Below are 20,644 nucleotides of genomic sequence, written 5' to 3' on the forward strand. Positions count from 1 at the left end.
CTTGTGCTTCTTGTTACCTAATCCTACTATGATTCTACCAGTTGAATTTACAGCAACTAAGTTAGGTCTGGATGGCTTATTGTTGATATCATATGTGGGAATAGTACTGTAGAAACCGTCATATATATAGAATTCATCATTACGATACTTGCCAGGTATGATGTATTGGTTGCTGGGAGTGATGGCAATGTCATCAATATCAGAAGGAGAGCCTCTAATAACATGTTTGAAATCACCATTCCTAGAGAACACTGCTACAGGTTTATAGTCACTGGTCAACACAATATCACCATTAGGATGAATGGCAATACCGCTTGGATACCTGATTTGTGGGGTAGTTTTAATTTGTCCATATTCTTTCCACTTTTTATCAGTGTTGGGCTGGGTGCTAAGCTGTGTATTTGGCACAGATCGGGTCCTTGGAAAGAAGCTGAAACTTGGATCTTGTCCCACTGCTGTTGCTGCATTAACTTGAACCTTTGCTGTAAAGGCAGACATGGGTTTAAATGTTGATAATTGTGATGATTTTACGGTTACTACTTGCATTGGGGATTTTGCTGCTGATGATGATGGCAAATGTTTTGTTGTTACTGATGGTAAGGATGTGGCTTCTGCAGGTTTCAGCGATAAGTTGCTGGTTTGATGGCTTACTTGACTGCGTTCAGTAGGCATGACAGTGATATGCAACTTATCACATAGTAACTGCTCCAAAGAAAGCAAATCTTTGGAAGTAGGTTGAGGGGGCTCTAGTGTGATCTCACCAAGTTTGCTATCTACTGGAGTGGGTTGCACTTGAGTAAGTTGTTGTAGTGATGATGACAATGATGGGTAGAGGGAGATGATATCAGAATCAGAACCAGACTCGATCACATTGCTTGCTAGTTCATTTGAACTTCTTACGCTGGCTAGATCAACTTGGGAGCTTTTCCTCAATCTGTTCCAATTGTTTTCACATTTTGTTCTTTCTTACTGTAGGCATTGTGCTTGTAAGCTCTAACCAGATTGTCAACTTGCTGCATATGTTCATTCCTTGCTTCATCTATGGCCTGTATCTTTGTGTCTGTATCTTGGTCAAGATTCTGCTTTACCTGCTGTGTTTGTTGGATTGCAGTCGTATATTTATCTTCTATATTTCCAACTCTTCTGGCTATGTTTTCCAAGGAACTACTCAATCGCTCTGATGCTTGCTTCAACCTGATGAATGAATGACCTCTATGACTGGGATCAAGAGCACAGCAATCGGAGCAGGCAGCGCATCCACAATTCTCACAGAAGTACTCACGTTTCTTACCCTCATGATTTTCACAGTAGTCAGCACTAGATTTCTCCTGTAGAATAAACATTAAAAAAAAAAATAAGTTGAAAGAGCAGGGGGAAAAGGATGTTGATGATGATGTTTGCAACAACAATCATGAGAAAAAGAAGGAGGAGAGAAGGGGAAAACAGTTATTATGGTATTTGCATGATTCTTCTTTTAAAGAAGTGGCTTTGAGTCTTTGGCCTGGTATGTTTTAAATGATAAAAAACTTTTATTAGGACACTTTTTTGTGTAGAGATGAGGTACCAGCTCCAGTTTTATTCCACCTCTGTGTTTGCTCTATGTACCTAGCACCCGGTCACATCACTATAACAATTGGATAAACACGTTTGTGGAAAGGAATTGAAAACATCCACTTTTTGGGCCTTAGGGAGTGTTCATAAATACTTTGGTGGGGGGTTGGAAAAGTTGGAACCTCGTATGTCAAATATTTTTTGATCTCCCCCTAAAAAAGGGTGGATTTTTTTATCCCCCCTTCTTATGGTCTAAAATTTTTTTGATCCCTCCCCCCTTCATGTCCTAAAAAGAAACCTAAAATATACATCATTAACAGTGGCATATATTTCTTTTTGACATTGGGGTTGGAGAAAATTACTTGTGAATCCAGCACGTTTCACCGACAAAATAAGTTTATGGTACAAATGCACGCCAAGCGCCGCAATAAAATTTGCCATATTCAAGGAAAACTGGTGAAATATAGTACAAAACGGGAATTAATTTGCACAAAGCGCAAAAAAATTGGCACTTTTTAGTTTAAAATGACCAAATATGGGGTTAATTTTGGTTAGAAACCCATATACAGGCATCAACATTGGGGGAGGATTGTTATGGACTATCCCCCCTATCAAAATTACCATTTGGAGATATTACTCATTGGAGTCATAGTGCTACACCCAACTTGTAAAGTGCACACATTTTGTTGATTTGTAGCTTGAGATTACAAATTTGAATACTTAACATTCATACGCGTACATTTTACCCCGGAATTTTACCCTCAAATTTTTTTGACCCCCCCCCTATTGAGGACTGATTTTTGTATCCCTTTTTAGGACCCTTTTTTTTTTTTGATCCCCATATTTTCCACCCCCACCAAATTATTTATGAACACTCCCTTAAACATCTTAAAATGCTCATTATTTTTGCAAAATAACAAATATTTGTAATGTATCCTCTTTTTAAACAACTTATGAAGTTCATCAATACACTCTGTAAAGCAGTATGCAGACTCCGAGTATTAGACGTATAATATTTGATGTAACATGTCTACGTTATTAAATCTAGTCCCATTCTATTGCCAATAATGTTTAAGTTCTAACGAATGTTTGAGGACGAAAATCGATAATATGTTACGTATAATATCTGGTAGAAATATATTATCGATTTTACGTCATCAAACATTCGTTAGAGCTTCAACATTACTGGAAATAGAATGGCAATAGATTAAATAACATAGATATGTTACATCAAATATTTAAAAAAAAAAAAAAAGTCTGCATATACTGCTTTAGGCAAATGCAAAACAATTATATTGACTTGCAATGCTTACCTTTACTAAAAGCCAAGTTCATATAATTAAGATGCTTTTTGACCAACAGATCAGGACAATTGAAGAAAAGTGTGAAGAAAAGAATCAATAGTTTTAACCCTCACCTGACTGAAACTCACTTGGGTTAGGGTTAGTTAACATGTTTTCCTAGATTTAGGCCTTCTTAAACCTAACCTGACTGAAACTCACGAACGCTCACTATGAAAACCACTGTGTATTCATGCATTCTACATGATGCCATAGCATAGGCCTAATCAGCATAAGTCGTATATATTATACCCATGGAATCGCTGGTCCGGCCAGCAAAACCCCCATTGCTACATGGCATGCAAGGGGTCTGAGCCCGGGGGTCTGAAGTTTGAATCCCAGGGGTACCAAGTAACTTCTTTGTTCATCTTCTCTCCTTTTTAGTTTCTTCTTTCCCTTCTGATAGCAAAAAAACCCAACATGGCTTGTGTTAGGGTTAATCACCACAAGTTTTCCACAAGCACATGTATCTGACAGGTTGGAGAGTGATGGGCACACTGCAAAAGAAAGTGTTCTGAATTAGAACACTAAAAATTGTAACACTTATTGAACATATTTAAGTGTACTGATTGCGAACCCAAAGTGTTCCAGACTTTAACACAACAGTATAATTTGTGAACATTATGTGTTCACCTTTTGAACACTTGATGTTTGATATTAGTGTTCTTTTTGTGAACATGGTGTGTTCATCTTTAGAACACCTAATGTTAAAACTTTGAACACAAAGTGTTCAAAATCCTAACACATGAACATGTTCAATGCCATGTAACACTTTAAGAACACATAGACATGTCCAAAATCAAATGTGTTCATGTTTAGAACACTTGATATGCATACTTAAAATGTACAAGTGTTCTATCATTGAACACCGAGATGTGTTCACAAATGTCATACACTTAGTGTTCTAGTCTGGAACATATGACACTTAGGCCTACATATGTTCAATAAGTGTTACAAAAAGGGATGCAATACGGCTACGCAAAGCAAGGTACAATGGGTCAATGTATAAATGTACACCTTTGTCCAAAATTTAATTGTAACAACAGACTCAGTAGTAAATTACAGCAAACCTAGGCCTGTGCATGTTTGACGAGTGCCACATCGCAATCACATCTATTCCATCAGGCATGCCATGGCATGAAATCGACCCGCATACTGACCAGTTGTAAGACACACTCATCAGAGGTTTAGGCCTACAGTATAATTCACATTAGGCCTATATCAAATTGCAGACTATTTGCACACTGTGTGACCATGTGACTATTGCATGGTCATGATTGATAAGCTTACTGCGCATTCATTAAAATGCACTAAAACCATGCAATACAAAAACGATGAATTTACATTTTAGTCTCATTGTTCTATGATATGTCGAGAACACGTTCGATATAAACACCTCAAATAAAGAAAGTCCGCAGTCATGTAACCCGTCCTACACCAACACCTGATCTTGTTATGACAATTTGATTGACAAGGTCGTGTGCAGAAACTTGTTAGCTGCAATTTGATACAAAATTTGCTACCGAAAACTCTAAATTCATAGAGATTGATACCAGTATATGAAATTTGGTGCATTTTCAAAAGTTGCAAATTAAAAACGGACCATGCGGACATGTAGGGGTGAATGGCAGAGCGCGACCATTGACATAGCCCGAAACAACCGCTAGGTCATATCGATCGCATCTTGCCCTAGTATTCATCAGTAAAGCACTGTGGCAATCCATGCGTTTTAAATTAACAATTGAATGAAGCGCGCACTTGGGATAGTCGACAGGGGCCCATCGTGGGCAAGCAAGCTTGACCATATTGACACGCTAAGCAATTTCGACCGCGTGCTTCGTTTTGATTTGCAACTTTTGAAAATGTACCAAATGCCATAAACTGGTATCAATCTTTGTCACCTTTGAGTGTTTGGTAGCAAATTTGGTATCAAATTAGAGCTAACAAGATTCTGCACACGACTGTATCAATCAAATTGTCATAACAAGATCAGGTTTTGGTGTAGGGTGGGTTACATGACTGCGGACTTTCTTTATTTGAGCAGTTTATTTAATTTTAAATAAAATGGTATTTTGTGGGTAAAATGTCACCTCCAAATCCCCGTCCAAATCACGGTTTCTCACTCCGATTAACGGTGCAACGACGCATGCGTGGCCCAGCATGTGGTAAATATAGCCTATATACATACAGTGTTCAAAACGAACACATTACATGTTCATTCAGTGTAAAAGTTGTGAACACCTGAGCTGTTACAGCTAGGCCTACAACACAATTTTATGGGTGTGCACCCAGAGTTATTTGGAGTGTACGGTATAGGCTTAAATTTCAATATTCGACGTAAGCCTACTCCTATAATAGGCCTATTGTCAGGTATTTTTCTATAAACCGCAAAATGTTCAATGTCCTCTGACATTATGTTACGAACACTAAGCGTTCTGAAATTGAATACAGTATGTCAAAATTTGAACAGGTGGTGTTCTAATGCTGAACACTTCAAACACTATCTGTTTAAAAGCTTCCTCTGACGTTATGTTACCAACACTAATAAGCACTATGGTTACGAACACCAAGCATAATGAAATTGAATACAGTGTGTCAAATTTTGCACAGGTGGTGTTCTAATGTTGAACACTTTTTTTTGCAGTGCAGTAGCTTATCAGGTGAGGGCCGGGGGGGGGGGAAGGCAGAAATTGACCAGAATTGCTCTCTGAATCTTCTTTTTAGCCTGGTAAGCACCGTGATTTGGTGCAACTAAAGGCCCATTCAGTGATTTGCTCTTCCGGACGATTGTAAAAATCATCAAAATTCAGACTTTGGTACCTTTGTCGTTGTCATAAATATGTTAACTTAGCCTGCTAGTGGTTCAGCTGAAAGCTGTGTATTTAAGACAAAAATAAGGAATTTGTAATTTAAATACTGACAGTATCTAAATTAGCTACATGTATTTGAATGGGGCTTCAACCTCTTTAATACTGCTGTTTTCTTTATTTTTTGTCAAATTTTTCATTTCATAAATACTAAATGACAATTTGAATGACTTATCCTTCACTTTTAAGCAGTTTATAAACAATTTTAATTTTCGCTGGGATCACTGAACAGTCAACATTAATAGGTAAATTTTCACGGGAAAATTTTCTGGACACGTGACCAATGCGTATCAATGTGAGTGTAACCTGCGAGCCCGATCCTTGACACCCGGCGGTGACCTCGCTATTATAAGTCTTAGTAATTTTGAACTGGAATAGTATTCTTGGCCGTGATTTTGATAGAAATTCCCTTCAATGGACACTATGATGAAAATTATAGGTGGAACAAATTGGGCAAAACACATCGCAAAGGTTTTGAAAGTGTTAGCGACTTGCTTTCAAAACCCTGGATCTGCACCTGTTTACAACAATGCATAAAGTACACAACATACCTGCTTTGCTCTATATACTGTGTCTTGTAAATTAGTCACAAGAAAATGAACAGGAAAACCTTTTATTCCTTCCTCTTCTGGAATCCGGTAGATCTTTTTGCAGAGAGGACAACTCACAATGCTATTATCATCACTGCAGGATTTGGCCCAACGTTCCAAACACTCACAACAGAATGGATGCATACATGGCAAAGCTCTGGGATCATTGAAAGTGTCTGAACAGATCACACACTCTAGAAAATGTCTATCTATCGTTGATGTTAGGGAACTTGCTTCCGCCATGTTGCCCTTTGGCAAGCTAGCAGTACACATGTACAAGTCATGTACAATACAAATGATATAAAAAAGTTTGTTCAATTTCAGTGTTAACTCTCAATGCAAAACAAACGCTTGACTGAGTAGGTCAAGCCTTTCTGTGCTAACGATCAGAGGTAACACGCAACCTCCTCGCACAGTCTGTATTTATCACTGTATCATGTGTTTCACCATATCATTGACTGTGCAAAGACTACTCATGCATTGATATTTCCATGGTAATTTAAAGAAAATGTAACAACCCTTAAAATTAAAGGTGAAACTACCCAACTGCTGATATTAGTGTTGATGAAGTAGCTATCTACTGCTGATATTGGCATTGATGAAGTTGCTCTCTACTGCTGATATTGGCATTGATGAAGTAGCTATCTACTGCTGATATTGGCATTGATGAAGTAGCTATCCAATGCTGATATGGGTGTTGATGAAGTAGCTATATACTGCTGATATTGGTGTTGATGAAGTAGCTATCTACTGCTGATATTGGTGTTGATGAAGTAGCTACTAGTATCTACTGCTGATATTGGTGTTGATGAAGTAGCTATCTACTGCTGATATTGGCACTGATGAAGTTGCTCTCTACTGCTGATATTGGCATTGATGAAGTAGCTATCTACTGCTGATATGGGTGTTGATGGAGTAGCTATCTACTGCTGATATTGGCATTGATGAAGTAGCTATCTACTGCTGATATTGGCATTGATGAAGTAGCTATCTACTGCTGATATGGGTGTTGATGAAGTAGCTATCTACTGCTGATATTGGTGTTGATGAAGTAGCTATCTACTGCTGATATTGGCATTGATGAAGTAGCTATCTACTGCTGATGTTGGTGTTGATGAAGTAGCTATCTACTGCTGATGTTGGTGTTGATGAATTAGCTATCTACTGCTGATATTGGCATTGATGAAGTAGCTATCTACTGCTGATATTGGTGTTGATGAAGTAGCTAGATATTGGTGTTGATGAAGTAGCTAGTATCTACTGCTGATGTTGGTGTTGATGAATTAGCTATCTACTGCTGATATTGGCATTGATGAGGTAGCTATCTACTGCTGATATTGGCATTGATGAAGTAGCTATCTACTGCTGATATTGGTCTTGATGAAGTAGCTAGATATTGGTGTTGATGAAGTAGCTATCTACTGCTGATGTTGGTGTTGATGAAGTAGATATATACTGCTGATGTTGGTGTGGATGAAGTAGCTATCTACTGCTGATATTGGCATTGATGAAGTAGCTATCTACTGCTGATATTGGTGTTGATGAAGTAGCTATCTACTGCTGATGTTGGTGTTGATGAAGTAGATATCTACTGCTGATGTTGGTGTGGATGAAGTAGCTATCTACTGCTGATATTGGCATTGATGAAATAGCTGATATTGGCATTGATGAAATAGCTATCTACTGCTGATATTGGTGTTGATGAAGTAGCTATCTACTGCTGATATGGGTGTTGATGAAGTAGCTATCTACTGCTGATATTGGTGTTGATGAATTGGCTCTCTAGTGCTGATAATAGTACCGATGAAGTAGGTATCTACCACGATAGGCAGGTGATACCAATCCAGTATTGTTTCACACTACCAACCTCCATTGAAGTACCTATCTACTGCTGATATAGTATGTATAGGTATTGATGAATTGGCTCTCTAGTGCTGATAATAGTACTGATGAAGTAGGTATCTACTACGATAGGCAGGTGATACCAATCCAGTATTGTTTCACACTACCAACCTTCATTGAAGTACCTATCTACTCCTGATATAGCATGTATAGGTATTAATGAATTAGCTCTCTAGTGCTGATAATAGTACTGATGAAGTAGGTATCTACCACAATAGGCAGGTGATACCAATCCAGTATTGTTTCACATTACCAACCTTCATTGAAGTGCCTATCTACTGCTGATATAGCATGTATAGGTATTGATGAATTGGCTCTCTAGTGCTGATTATAGTACTGATGAAGTAGGTATCTACTACGATAGGCAGGTGATACCAATCCAGTATTGTTTCACACTACCAACCTTCATTGAAGTACCTATCTACTCCTGATATAGCATGTATAGGTATTGATGAATTAGCTCTCTAGTGCTGATAATAGTACTGATGAAGTAGGTATCTACCACGATGGGCAGGTGATACCAATCCATTATTGTTTCACACTACCAACCTTCATTGAAGTACATATCTACTGGTGATATAGCATGTATAGGTATTGATGAATTAGCTCTCTAGTGCTGATAATAGTACTGATGAAGTAGGTATCTACCACAATAGGCAGGTGATACCAATCCAGTATTGTTTCACACTACCAACCTTCATTGAAGTACCTATCTACTCCTGATATAGCATGTATAGGTATTGATGAATTGGCTCTCTAGTGCTGATAATAGTACTGATGAAGTAGGTATCTACCACAATAGGCAGGTGATACCAATCCATTATTGTTTCACACTACCAACCTTCATTGAAGTACCTATCTACTCCTGATATAGCATGTATAGGTATTGATGAATTGGCTCTCTAGTGCTGATAATAGTACCGATGAAGTAGGTATCTACCACGATAGGCAGGTGATACCAACCCTTTATTGTTTCACACTACCAACCTTCATTGAAGTACCTATCTACTGCTGATATAGCATGTATAGGTATTGATGAATTGGCTCTCTAGTGCTGATAATAGTACCGATGAAGTAGGTATCTACCACGATAGGCAGGTGATACCAACCCTTTATTGTTTCACACTACCAACCTTCATTTTTCATTGAAGTAAAATAATGAGACAAAACAATAGTTAATTCTCACACCAATTCATCAAAACCTTTTATATACCTTAATTATTCCACTGTATGCAGAATAATTTGTTTTGAACAGAAATCAAATATTATACAATAATTGTGTTCATGTAATATCTGAGTAATGAGCTGAGGATAGACATTTGACAATAGGCTATTTCCATTTAAAATCTACACATCCCCTGTGGAAGAAAATTTCAGTTGCAGCTGAACTGCATTGTCAATCCTGGTATATATCAGTACCGTAAAACCTAGTCTACAAGCATATATAGTGTTTTGATGAAAGCTAAATTAATACGATACATGCGTAAATATGCCAATACAATAGATTGGTCTTACAATAATACTTGTTTGCATAATTATGCTTGAATATGTAATTTATTTGCTCAAACTCCATAATGGCAAATTTAGCTTTCATCAGAAGCACTCTATATGCTTGTAGACGAGGTTTTACGGTATATAGGTATATTTGTGCAGAGTAAATATTCATTTAAAAAACTTTCCCCTTTCTGTAGAAATTTTGTAGATTGTTTAGTGGTTTTTTGATATTAAGTTAAAATAAGCAACATCTTGCATACTAACGTATATAATGTAAATAATTAGATTCGTGAACTGTTTGTAATACTAGCAAAAATGTCCATACCATGTAGGCTGCCATTTTGTTTGTGTGTTTTGTTTCCTCCACTACTTGTATCCACTATGTTGATTAAAAATCAAGAGATCTATCCGCACTGTTACTGTTATGAATGGATACATACAGGGTGTCCCCCAAAAAGATATCTATCCGCACTGTTACTGTAATGAATGGATATATACATGGTGTCCCAAAAAGATATCTATCCACACTGTTACTGTTATGAATGGATACATACAGGGTCTCCCAAAAAAGATATCTATCCGCACTGTTACTGTTATGAATGGATACATACAGGGTGTCCCAAAAAAGATATCTATCCGCACTGTTACTGTAATGAATGGATACAGACATGGTGTCCCAAAAAAGATATCTATCCGCACTGTTACTGTTATGAATGGATACATACAGGGTGTCGCAAAAAAAGATATCTATCCGCACTGTTACTATTGTGAATGGATACATACATGGTGTCCCAAAAAAGATATCTATCCGCACTGTTACTGTTATGAATGGAAACATACAGGGTGCCCCAAAAAAGATATCTATCCGCACTATTACTGTTATGAATGGATACATAGCTAGCAATAGAATTACATTAAACTGAGTTTGCACTCAATTTTTGTGTTTTACCTACTTATATTAAATATATTCTCTTTTGTCTTTTATCTTTTTCATGTACTCTCAACATGGTGGTTTTTTTAACATTGCAATCAAACAGGTAAGAGTAGAGTAGTATTGGCATATTTTGTATGTTTGTGTGTGTGTTTGTTTGCTTTGGAGTACTCACACTTGGCTGTGAATGCAGGTGGAGGGCTTTACCATCATACATTTGTAGCTTTAAATGCCCCAAAATCCCAAAAATGAAATTAACCAACTTGCAGGATTCAAATAATGTTAAATTAAAAGCAAGTTGAATCCTATGGAGAGAAGATAGGTTTTATATCTTTCCCAGGATTTTCTCTTTCTCAGTTGTGCTTTTTTTTAGGTTGGATGTTTACACCAGGGAATGATGACACCCTTCCTAGCTGTTTGTGACATGTTGTGACTCCTTTACTATATAACCCACCCTTTCCCAGGTTTTAAAATTAATTTGAGTATAATCCGTCTCTCAATATGACAACTCCTTCATTGTACAAACTGCCAAGTGTTGCACATTGTGTTCAGTAGAGGGCTCACATCCAAAACAACAACTGATACACTATATTTTTACAATCCTGTTCCTGTCCTGAAAAAAAAAATCTTCTTGCCAGAAACACATGCTGGGAACATATGCCCTTTGTAGGTTCAAGTAGTTTGAATACACAATAATTATCATAGTCGGAAGGTTGTGGGTTCGGGTCCTGGCGCTGCCATCGTGTTGTGCCCTTGAGTATTAAGGCACTTTATCTCGATTACTCCTCTCAACCCAGGTGTATACATGGGTACCGACATTATTTAATGCTGGGAAGGTAACAGATTCGCTGTGGAGGAGGTGTGGCAATCCCCACAGCAACATTTCATGGTGGAGTCTGGCCTAATTGCTTACGAAAGAGAGATGGGCACTCCGTCCTAAAAAAATGCAAGTTCGATTCCTTTACCTTTACCTTTTTTTTATCATAGTGAGTTTAAGTGCAATTTATTCATTTGTCAACATAAAGAAGCAGTGGCAGCACCAGGAATTTTTTAGGGGGCCATTGGGGGGCCAACGTGAATTTTGGAGGGATCTGGTCATGTAGAATTACAATTGAGAAGATGTGTTGGAGTGTTTATATTTGGCACAACTAATTGTTTAGCTTTTTTCCTTTGTGTCCATTTAAACACTGGGGCTAGTTGGGACAGTCAGGGTTAATACCCTACTCTTTAGGACTGACTGCAAGCTAGTACAAATGTACATGTATGGCTCTCTGTACACTGGACTGATGGCTTAACACCCCCTCTGATGGATCATTTACTCAACTCTAAATGCAATATGGGAGAGCAGAAGTCTAACATTATTCTACCGCTGTTACCAATTAAATTCAATACCCAATTAAGTTAACTGGGGCAGTTTTGGACAGTCAGAACTGACTATAAGCTATATACATGTACAATAGGAATGTCTCTCCTGTACACTGAACCGATGGCTTAGCAACCCCTCTGAAGGAAGGAATTCTGTCTTGGTTCATTTACTCAACTCTAAATGCACCATGGGGAGAGCGGAATTCTGGATTCTCGTCAACCATAGGGCATTGTACATAAAACTGCAAGGCGACGAAAAAAGAAAACCCTGTTCTACGGGCCCGACCGACCCAGATTTTGAACAAATTGGGAACTGTACAAGTGAATGACGACCCGAATTTCGGAAATTTCAGGAACAATTTTTTTTTTTTGTATTTTCTCAAATTGCAAATTATTTACAGATTTTGGTGATTTTTTTGGTCATTTCCAAAAAAAACTAGAATTTTGCGGTTCTCGACCGGCGCAGTTTTTGACGCAAAGCGTCGGCCACAATTTTAAATGCAGGCTGTTTGTTGGGTGACGGGAAACTCAAGAGTCAAAGTGTATGACACTGTTGTTTTCATTATGATTATGATTATTATTACATTTTCTTGTGTTTAGTTTCAAATTATAGGCCTACAGTCACTTTTAAATTTATAGAAATACTGTCAAAATTGCAAATGATTTGTTTTCATCTAAATATTTTGACAACATGCGACCTACTCTCAACCACAAACAATTCCTGTTCATCTGCAGACAATGCAATACCAAATGGATAGTTGTCCATCCTAGTGATGCAGTCTAGATACTTGTATTTTCTACCTGTACACACATATCTATACACAGCCTCAGGTTTACCCATGTTGCTAACAAACAGTTCCCCTTGAATACTGCAGCACATATACATAGGCCACCATGATTGAATACCAGGAGGGGGCTGAATGATGCTAGCATTGTGACCTGATTGATCCATTACTTGCAGGGTATTGCCTTCAAATGATATGATAAGTTTATCATCTGGTGTACAGGTTAGGGAATGTAGAGGTGATGTGGTTCCATACTTGGATATCAGAGTCCCATCAGGCTGATGAATGGACACAGTCTTGTGACCATCATAACCTAATCCTACTATGATTCTACCTGTTGAATCTACAGCTACTGATGTAGGGTTGGATGGCTGATTGTTGATATCATATGTGGGAATAGTACTGACTAGGACACCTTGACTGTCATATAGGTAGAATGCATTCTTACCATACTCACCAGGTATGATGTATTGGTTGCTGGGATTAATGGCAATGTCATAGATACCAGAAGGAGAGCTTTCAATTATATGCTTAAAATGACTATTCCGAGACCAAATCATTTCTATGCCTAGAGAACACTGTCACAGGTGCAAACCAGCTGGTCAAAGCAATGTCCCCATTAGGATGAACAGCAATACCTCTTGGAGACTTTACTTTTGGGGTAGTTTTGATTTGTCCATATTCTTTCCACTTTTTATCAATACTGGACTGGGTGCTAGGCATTGTACTTGGCACAGATTGGGATCTTGGAAATAAGCTTGGATCTTGTCTTGATGCTGTTGCTGCATTAACTTGAGCATTTACTGTAAAGGCTGACAAGGATTTTATTGCTGATGATTGTGGGGATTTTACTGTAAATCTTGGCAATGGGGATTTTGTTGCTGCTGATGATGGCAAATGTTTTGCTGTTGCTGATGGGAAGGTCTTTGCTGCTGCTGCAGGTTTCACTGATAAGTTGCTGGTTTGATGGCTTACTTGAGTGTGTTGGGTAGGCATGGCAGTGATATGCAACTTATCACATAGCAACTGCTGCAAAGAAGGCAAATGCATAGAAGTAGGTTGAGGGCGCTCTAGTTTGATCTCACCAAGTTTGCTATCTACTGGAGTGGGTTGCGCTTGAGCAAGTTGTTGTAGTGATGATGACAATGATTGGTAGAGGAGATGATATCAGAATCAGAACCAGACTCGATCACATTGCTTGCTAGTTCATTTGAACTTCTTAAGCTGGCTAGATCAACCTGGAGCTTTTCCTCAATCTGTTCAATTGCGCTCAGATTTTTCTCTTTCATACGATACGCATCTTGCTGATAAGCTCTAACTAGATTGTCAACTTTCTGCATAAATTCATTCCTTGCTTCGTCTATGGCCTGTATCTTTGCATCTGTATCTTGGTGAAGATTCTGCTTTACCTGCTGAGTCTGTTGGATTGCAGTTGTGTATTTCTCTTCTACATTTCCAACTATTCTGGTAAGATTTTCCAAGGAACAGCTCAGTCGTCTTGATGCTTCCTTCAGCCGGATGAATGAATGACCTCTATGACTGGGATCAAGAGCAGAACAATCTGAGCAGGCAGGGCAGCCACAATTCTCACAGAAGTATTTCAACTTTTTACCATGCTTGTCACAGATGTCAGTGGTAGATTTCTTCTGTGGTATGAGAAGGAGGAGAAGGAACAATAAGGATGAGAATGAATAAGAAGACATGAAGAGGATGAAGAAGATAATAACATTAATGTTATAAGGGTAAATGTTTCTTGATAAGATTTTTATTGGACAATGTTGTATCCCTGGGATTGAATCTTGAGTCTTTATTTCGAAGAAAAGTTGTTGTTTAATCTTGGGCCTGTCTGGTATATTCTTCAATACTAGAATGTTCCACCTCCAATCCTGAAGTTTTGTCACATCTCTTATCAAACAATGATCTAACATTTTTATTTTTTCTTTGATGAATTTGTAGGTAAAAAAATGCTTGTTCAAACATTGTTGTTATGGTTGTATAAAAGTTTGCACAACTTGTGTAACATTATACTCAATCACCATTTACTATATGAACCTAGCATTTTATTTCAAAGGCACCCCATGAACGTACGTGTCAAAAATCACTTGCCCCCTCCTTTTAGCTTAGCAAAAATGGGTGCACAACCCTGTCTATGTAATTGTAAACAATTGTTCAATACAATTTACATAACTAGTCGTCACGGTCATATAGATGGTTTACAGTTTTATATATAGTTATGCATCAGAATTTGAAAGGACCCAGGGTTTGTTTTTACTTGGTGGCTTTGGTCTGGGGAGACACAGTTCATTTGAATTAAAAGATGCTGTGGGGAAGCGAGTATCAACGCAACGATGGAAAATGTTCACATAAATCTCACACTACATTTACAGGTCTTTGCAACCAGGGCAGATCCAGGGAAGTAAAGAGAGAGAGTGCATAGAAAGCCTAAATTTTGACCCCTTATTTGTCACATTTGAGGGGTAATGTCAGGCTCCATTCAGAATGGACACCATGAAAACAAAATTGAGTGTGCTCTGGTTTGCAAAAAATATGGATCTGTACCTGTTAACAACAATAGGTAAAGCACACAACATACCTGTTTGACTTTGTCAACAGTGTCTTGCAGATTAGTCACAAGAAAATGAACAGGAAAACCTTTTATTCCTTCCTCTTCTGGAATCCGGTAGATATTTTTGCAGAGAGGACAGCTCACAATGCTATTATCATCACTGCAGGATTTGGCCCAACGTTCCAAACACTCACAACAGAATGGATGCATACATGGCAAAGCTCTTGGATCATTGAAAGTGTCTGAACAGATCACACACTCTAGAAAATGTCTGTCTATCGTTGATGCCAGGGAACTGGCCTCCGCCATGTTGCCCCAACACTGTCCACTTGGTTCATGCGATATCCTATTATTTAGGTCTACCAATGTGTAGTAATTCTACATATTGAATATGTTTCTGTTGCACATTTGTGAAAAAATGCAAGATTGAGTAATTGGACCTATTTAAAAATCAATGATAAATCATTTTATTAAATATTGCCAATATTAAAGATAGAAAAGTAATCAAATAGACATGCTATACCTTTGATATTATTTTTCAAATATAAACAAATTATATTTTTCATCAAATCAAACACTTTTTGTACTTCCTCCATCAACTGTTATTGCCTGCTTATAAAGGAAATGGTGAACATCCCCCTCGGTGATCTTTGGCCTTTAGTTTAAAGGAACACTTTTTACATGCTGTAAACAGGTGTAAATACACTAAGCCAAAAAAGAAACTTATAATTTTTCACAAAGTCTTATCTTAAAATCCTGTACATCAAAATTAACCAAAATTACACACAGGATTGCCTCAATACTCTACTCTAAACACATGTCAGTAACCAAGCAGTTGTCCAACTGACACAATAGCAAAATGCACTGAAATGGAACAGCTTCCAGGACCACATTCACAGCCCTATTGGCACCCAGAAAACGAAATCTGTGAGAACGGCATCTTGAATCAGAGGTCACAAACTTACCAACAGATACAAACAGATCACAAACTTACCAGGATCATCATGTCACATATCCAAACAAATAATGAAGTCCTTTAGTAACGGGTATGTCCACCGTGCGCTTGCACGCATGCTGTGCACCTGCTTTTCATGCTTCCAACCAAGTTCCTGATGATATCCTGGGGAAGATTGCCCCATGCTTCCCGTTACTAAAGGACTTCATTATTGGTTTGGACATGTGACCTGATGATCCTGGTAAGTTTGTTTTGACTCTCTTTAATGTTTTTAACTTAATGTTGTTAAAATTGTTGGCTGTGATCTGTGATTCAAGATGCCATTCTCACAGATTTCTTTTGCTGGGTACCAATAGGGCTGTGAATGTGGTCCAGGAAGTTGTTCCATATCAGTGCATTTTGCGGTTGTGTCAGTTGGCCAAACGATTGGTTACTGAGATGTGTTTAGAGTAGAGTATTGAGGCAATCCTGTGTGTAATTTTAGTTGATGTCGATGGACAGGATTTTAAGATATGACCTTGTGAAAAATTATAAGTTTCTTTTTTGGCTTAGTGTATATTAACACTATTTGAGCAACACTTTTTTAACACTTATCAACTTTAACACCAATTTCAATATAAAATAAATGTTACACTTTCACACATGTTCAAATGTTAATAATTTGAACATGATTATATTAATGAATGTTCATCTTCAGTAACATATTTTAAACAGTAACAGAAGTGCTCAAATTTTAACAGAACCCCTGCATTTTTTAAAATCTCTTCTTGATAGAGTTCAACATTGTTCTCTCAATGATTAAGGGCTGAGATATGAACGTTTGGACATTATTTATTGTGGGACATTAGAGCACATCAGACATATCGAATTGCATTCTGAATACGAAGAATGTCATTCTGATATCAAATAATTTTGATTTTTTGAAATTCGCAATTTAATACACATTTTATGGCAAATCATTAAAAATTGATATTTTTGATATTTAACAGTACTTGAAGTAAACTTTATAAATCTGATGATTTATACTTAAAGTGTATGTAGGTGGGATGAAAAGCCGACGATCAATTGAAAAATGTTACTTTTTTATTATGGAAAAATAAAGTTTATGATGTCTAAGGTTATCATTGTCACAGTATTTTTTATCAATGAATTGCTTTCAGTTTCATTATATAACTGTAAATGAACCTTTGGAATTCTGCCTGAATCAAAACCAAATGCAACATCTTTATATTGTATAAACACCTCAAAAAGAAAGTGCCCACTTGTTTCAGTGGTCATCATTTAATGAAAAGACTCTTCAATAGCTGTCAGGTGTCATATGTGTGAACCTTTGGAATTCTGCCTGAATCAAAACCAAATGCAACATCTTTACATTGTATAAACATTTCAAAAAGAAAGTGCCCACTTGTTTCAGTGGTCATCATTTAATGAAAAGACTTTCTTCAATATTTGTCAGGTGTCATATATGTGTGCAATATAGAGTACAAACATGGTCAAATTGTCTATAGGGCAGTTATTGCAGTTAGGCCTTTCTTTCACCAAACCCTTGATTTATAACACAAGTAATTAAACAAAAGAAAGTTGATTTGAATGAGTGGACAATTTAATAAGCATAATTGTACTGCATGTGTGTATCTGAATGTTTGAGACAATGGTTGAACAAAATTTTGGTGCGATTTGAAATTAAAGCAGATTAACACAATGAATAGCCTGATATGTTCTACTCACCTGAATTGAGTGGAGATCAGTGTAATCTCTAAATTCTCCAGTTCTTTCACAGATTTATTAGTGACAAACTTTTTAATTAAAAAAAAGTCCTTTTTAATTAAAAATTAAACTTAAAGCCCCACTTTCATGTACAATATTTTAAATCTAAAAGACTTACATTTAGTCTAAAGTCTAAAGTCTTTTTTAAGACCAAAAAGTTTGGTCATCTTAAAAGTCTTTAAAAATAAAACTTTGACAATTTAGAGAGTACGTCATCAATTCTGAGAGCATTGATAACCGTTAACCCTCTTTACAGAGTATAAATACCCCCCTGACATTTAGAGAGTATGCATTATGCAATGCAGGGTTGATAATTTTGTTTTACAGAAATTAAGTTTCATACAAGCTTTTACAAGCAAAATGATCCAAGTATAAATAGCTGACATAGTACAGCTGCAAAGCTGAATCATTGTGCACTTTGTGATAAAAGCATGATTGAGAGTGTCCACACATGAAGTGCATGATCCCAAGTTTATTTTAAGATGTGGAGGCATTTCAGATTTGACCCCTAGTAACCTCTAGAGGTCATGAAAGGTCACACAGGGGTGGAAATGCTTCAATTCTGACAAGAGATACAACAAATTATTAGTCTGATCACAAGAATGTATGTGTTTGTGCTATCTACGACCTTTCCTTTAATACACCTTATCTTTTCACTCTGTTCGGAATATTTTACAAAGTAATATTCATTTTATTTCACCTATAAATTGCCCCTTTCACCTTGATTGGGAATAATTAAATACAATATTTTAACTTTGATTAAGCTATATGTTTTGTTTTATCAAATTTGATTCTGTATTCTTGAGTGAATTTTGAGCAGTTCTACATCACAGCTTTGACAAAGCTATCCAGTCTAACCACATTGGCAAAAACACATGAAATTAATTGTGATAATTGTGGTCATTGCTGGCCTTATTGGCCTTTCGATCATTCCCTCCATAATCCTTTTGTTTAATCTTTTATTTGTACTAGTAGTAGTGGTATTGGAATTCTGCCTGAATCAAAACCAAATGCAACATATTTATATTGTATAAACACCACAAAAAGAAAGTGCCCACTTGTTTCAGTGGTCATCATTTAATGAAAAGACTTTCTTCAATATTTGTCAGGTGTCATATATGTGTGCAATATAGAATACAAAAATGGTCAAATTGTCTATAGGGCAGTTATTGCAGTTAGGCCTTTCTTTCACCAAACCCTTGATTTATAACACAAGTAATTAAACAAAATAAAGTTGATTTGAATGAGTGGAAAATTTAATAAGCATAATTGTACTGCATGTGTGTATCTGAATGTTTGAGACAATGATTGAACAAAAATTTGGTGCGATTTGAAATTAAAGCAGATTAACACAGTGAATAGCCTGATATGTTCTACTCACCTGAATTGAGTGGAGATCAGTGTAATCTCTAAATTCTACAGTTCTTTCTCAGAATTATTATTAGTGACAAACTTTTTGATTAAAAAAAAGTCCTTTTGAATTAAAAATTAAACTTACAGCACCACTTACAATATTTTAAATCTAAACGACTTACATTTAGTCTAAAGTACTTTTTTACAGTTTAAAAAGTTTGGTCATCGTAAAAGTCTTTAAAAATAAAACTGAAAGAGTACGTCATCAATTTTTATCAGACTATGTTTGGGGCCAATTGGAACGACAACTCATCGCTGAGCAATATTGATTCATTCCATTGGTCGGGCAATGAGATAGAACTGCTTTCGTTGCATTGTGGAAAGTGAGCTACCTTATTGGTCAACTTGTTAAACGGCGCTTGATGGTGTGATTACAATTCCATGTGATTAGTTATTTTCACACCTGTACAAAAATAATTATTTACCTGGTGTTGATGATGTGCCAGTGTCAGTTGTGACATTTGATCTGAAATTGACTGGGATTTTTAACTTCAAAACATTGGATTTTGGCCATAAATGGCTTGATTTTGCAATCTTAAGTATTTTCCAGGTCCATTTGTCAGAATTTGTACAGATGTATATGATTTTTGCAGGTAACTATTTGCTAAACATAGGAAAGCTTATTCTAATACACTCAGCTTCGTTCCGACGTACTGCATCGAGTGTCCAGCTGCCAACAAAGCTCGTCGTATGTGATATCACATGCTCCCCGTATGTGAAATCACCAACCCGTATTTGATATCAGATATCAGATATGTCCTTGAATTACGAGTGTCCCAAACAGATTTTCTGTGTTTTATTTTCCAATTATACACTCTCATTGCAACTATCAATAAAGCAAATTATTTGTTTTTTATCTAAATATTTCGATCATATCTGACTTCCAATCAACCACAAACAATTCCTGTTCATCTGCAGACAATGCAATACCCCATGGCCTGCTGTCCATCCTAGTGATGCAGTCTAGATACTTGTATTCTCCGTCTGTACACACATATCTATACACAGCCTTAGGATTACCCCAGTTGCTAACAAACAGTTCCCCTTGTTTGCTGCAGCAGACATGGTAAGGCCTCCATGATTGAATACCAGGAGGGGACTGAATGATGCTAGCATTA

At 37.0% G+C, this 20,644-nt stretch overlaps 2 protein-coding genes across 2 annotated transcripts; both read right to left on the reverse strand.

Moving 5' to 3' along the window:
• Positions 1–929: 929 nt before the first annotated feature.
• On the reverse strand, positions 930–6,591 carry LOC140170540 (tripartite motif-containing protein 2-like). The gene is made up of 2 exons (XM_072193889.1): positions 6,310–6,591; positions 930–1,328 (listed from the first exon to the last, which is right to left on the reverse strand). The coding sequence occupies exons 1-2, from the start codon at positions 6,589–6,591 to the stop codon at positions 930–932; spliced, it is 681 nt and encodes a 226-aa protein (XP_072049990.1).
• A 6,871-nt stretch (positions 6,592–13,462) lies between these two features.
• LOC140168890 (tripartite motif-containing protein 2-like) lies at positions 13,463–15,742 on the reverse strand. Its single transcript, XM_072192220.1, has 2 exons — positions 15,419–15,742; positions 13,463–14,471 (listed from the first exon to the last, which is right to left on the reverse strand). Exons 1-2 carry the CDS (start codon positions 15,698–15,700, stop codon positions 13,923–13,925), a joined length of 831 nt encoding a protein of 276 aa, XP_072048321.1. The 5' UTR covers positions 15,701–15,742; the 3' UTR covers positions 13,463–13,922.
• Positions 15,743–20,644: the final 4,902 nt, after the last annotated feature.

The sequence above is a fragment of the Amphiura filiformis genome, chromosome 14 (genome assembly GCF_039555335.1).
Source record: "Amphiura filiformis chromosome 14, Afil_fr2py, whole genome shotgun sequence".
Lineage (NCBI taxonomy): Eukaryota > Metazoa > Echinodermata > Ophiuroidea > Amphilepidida > Amphiuridae > Amphiura > Amphiura filiformis.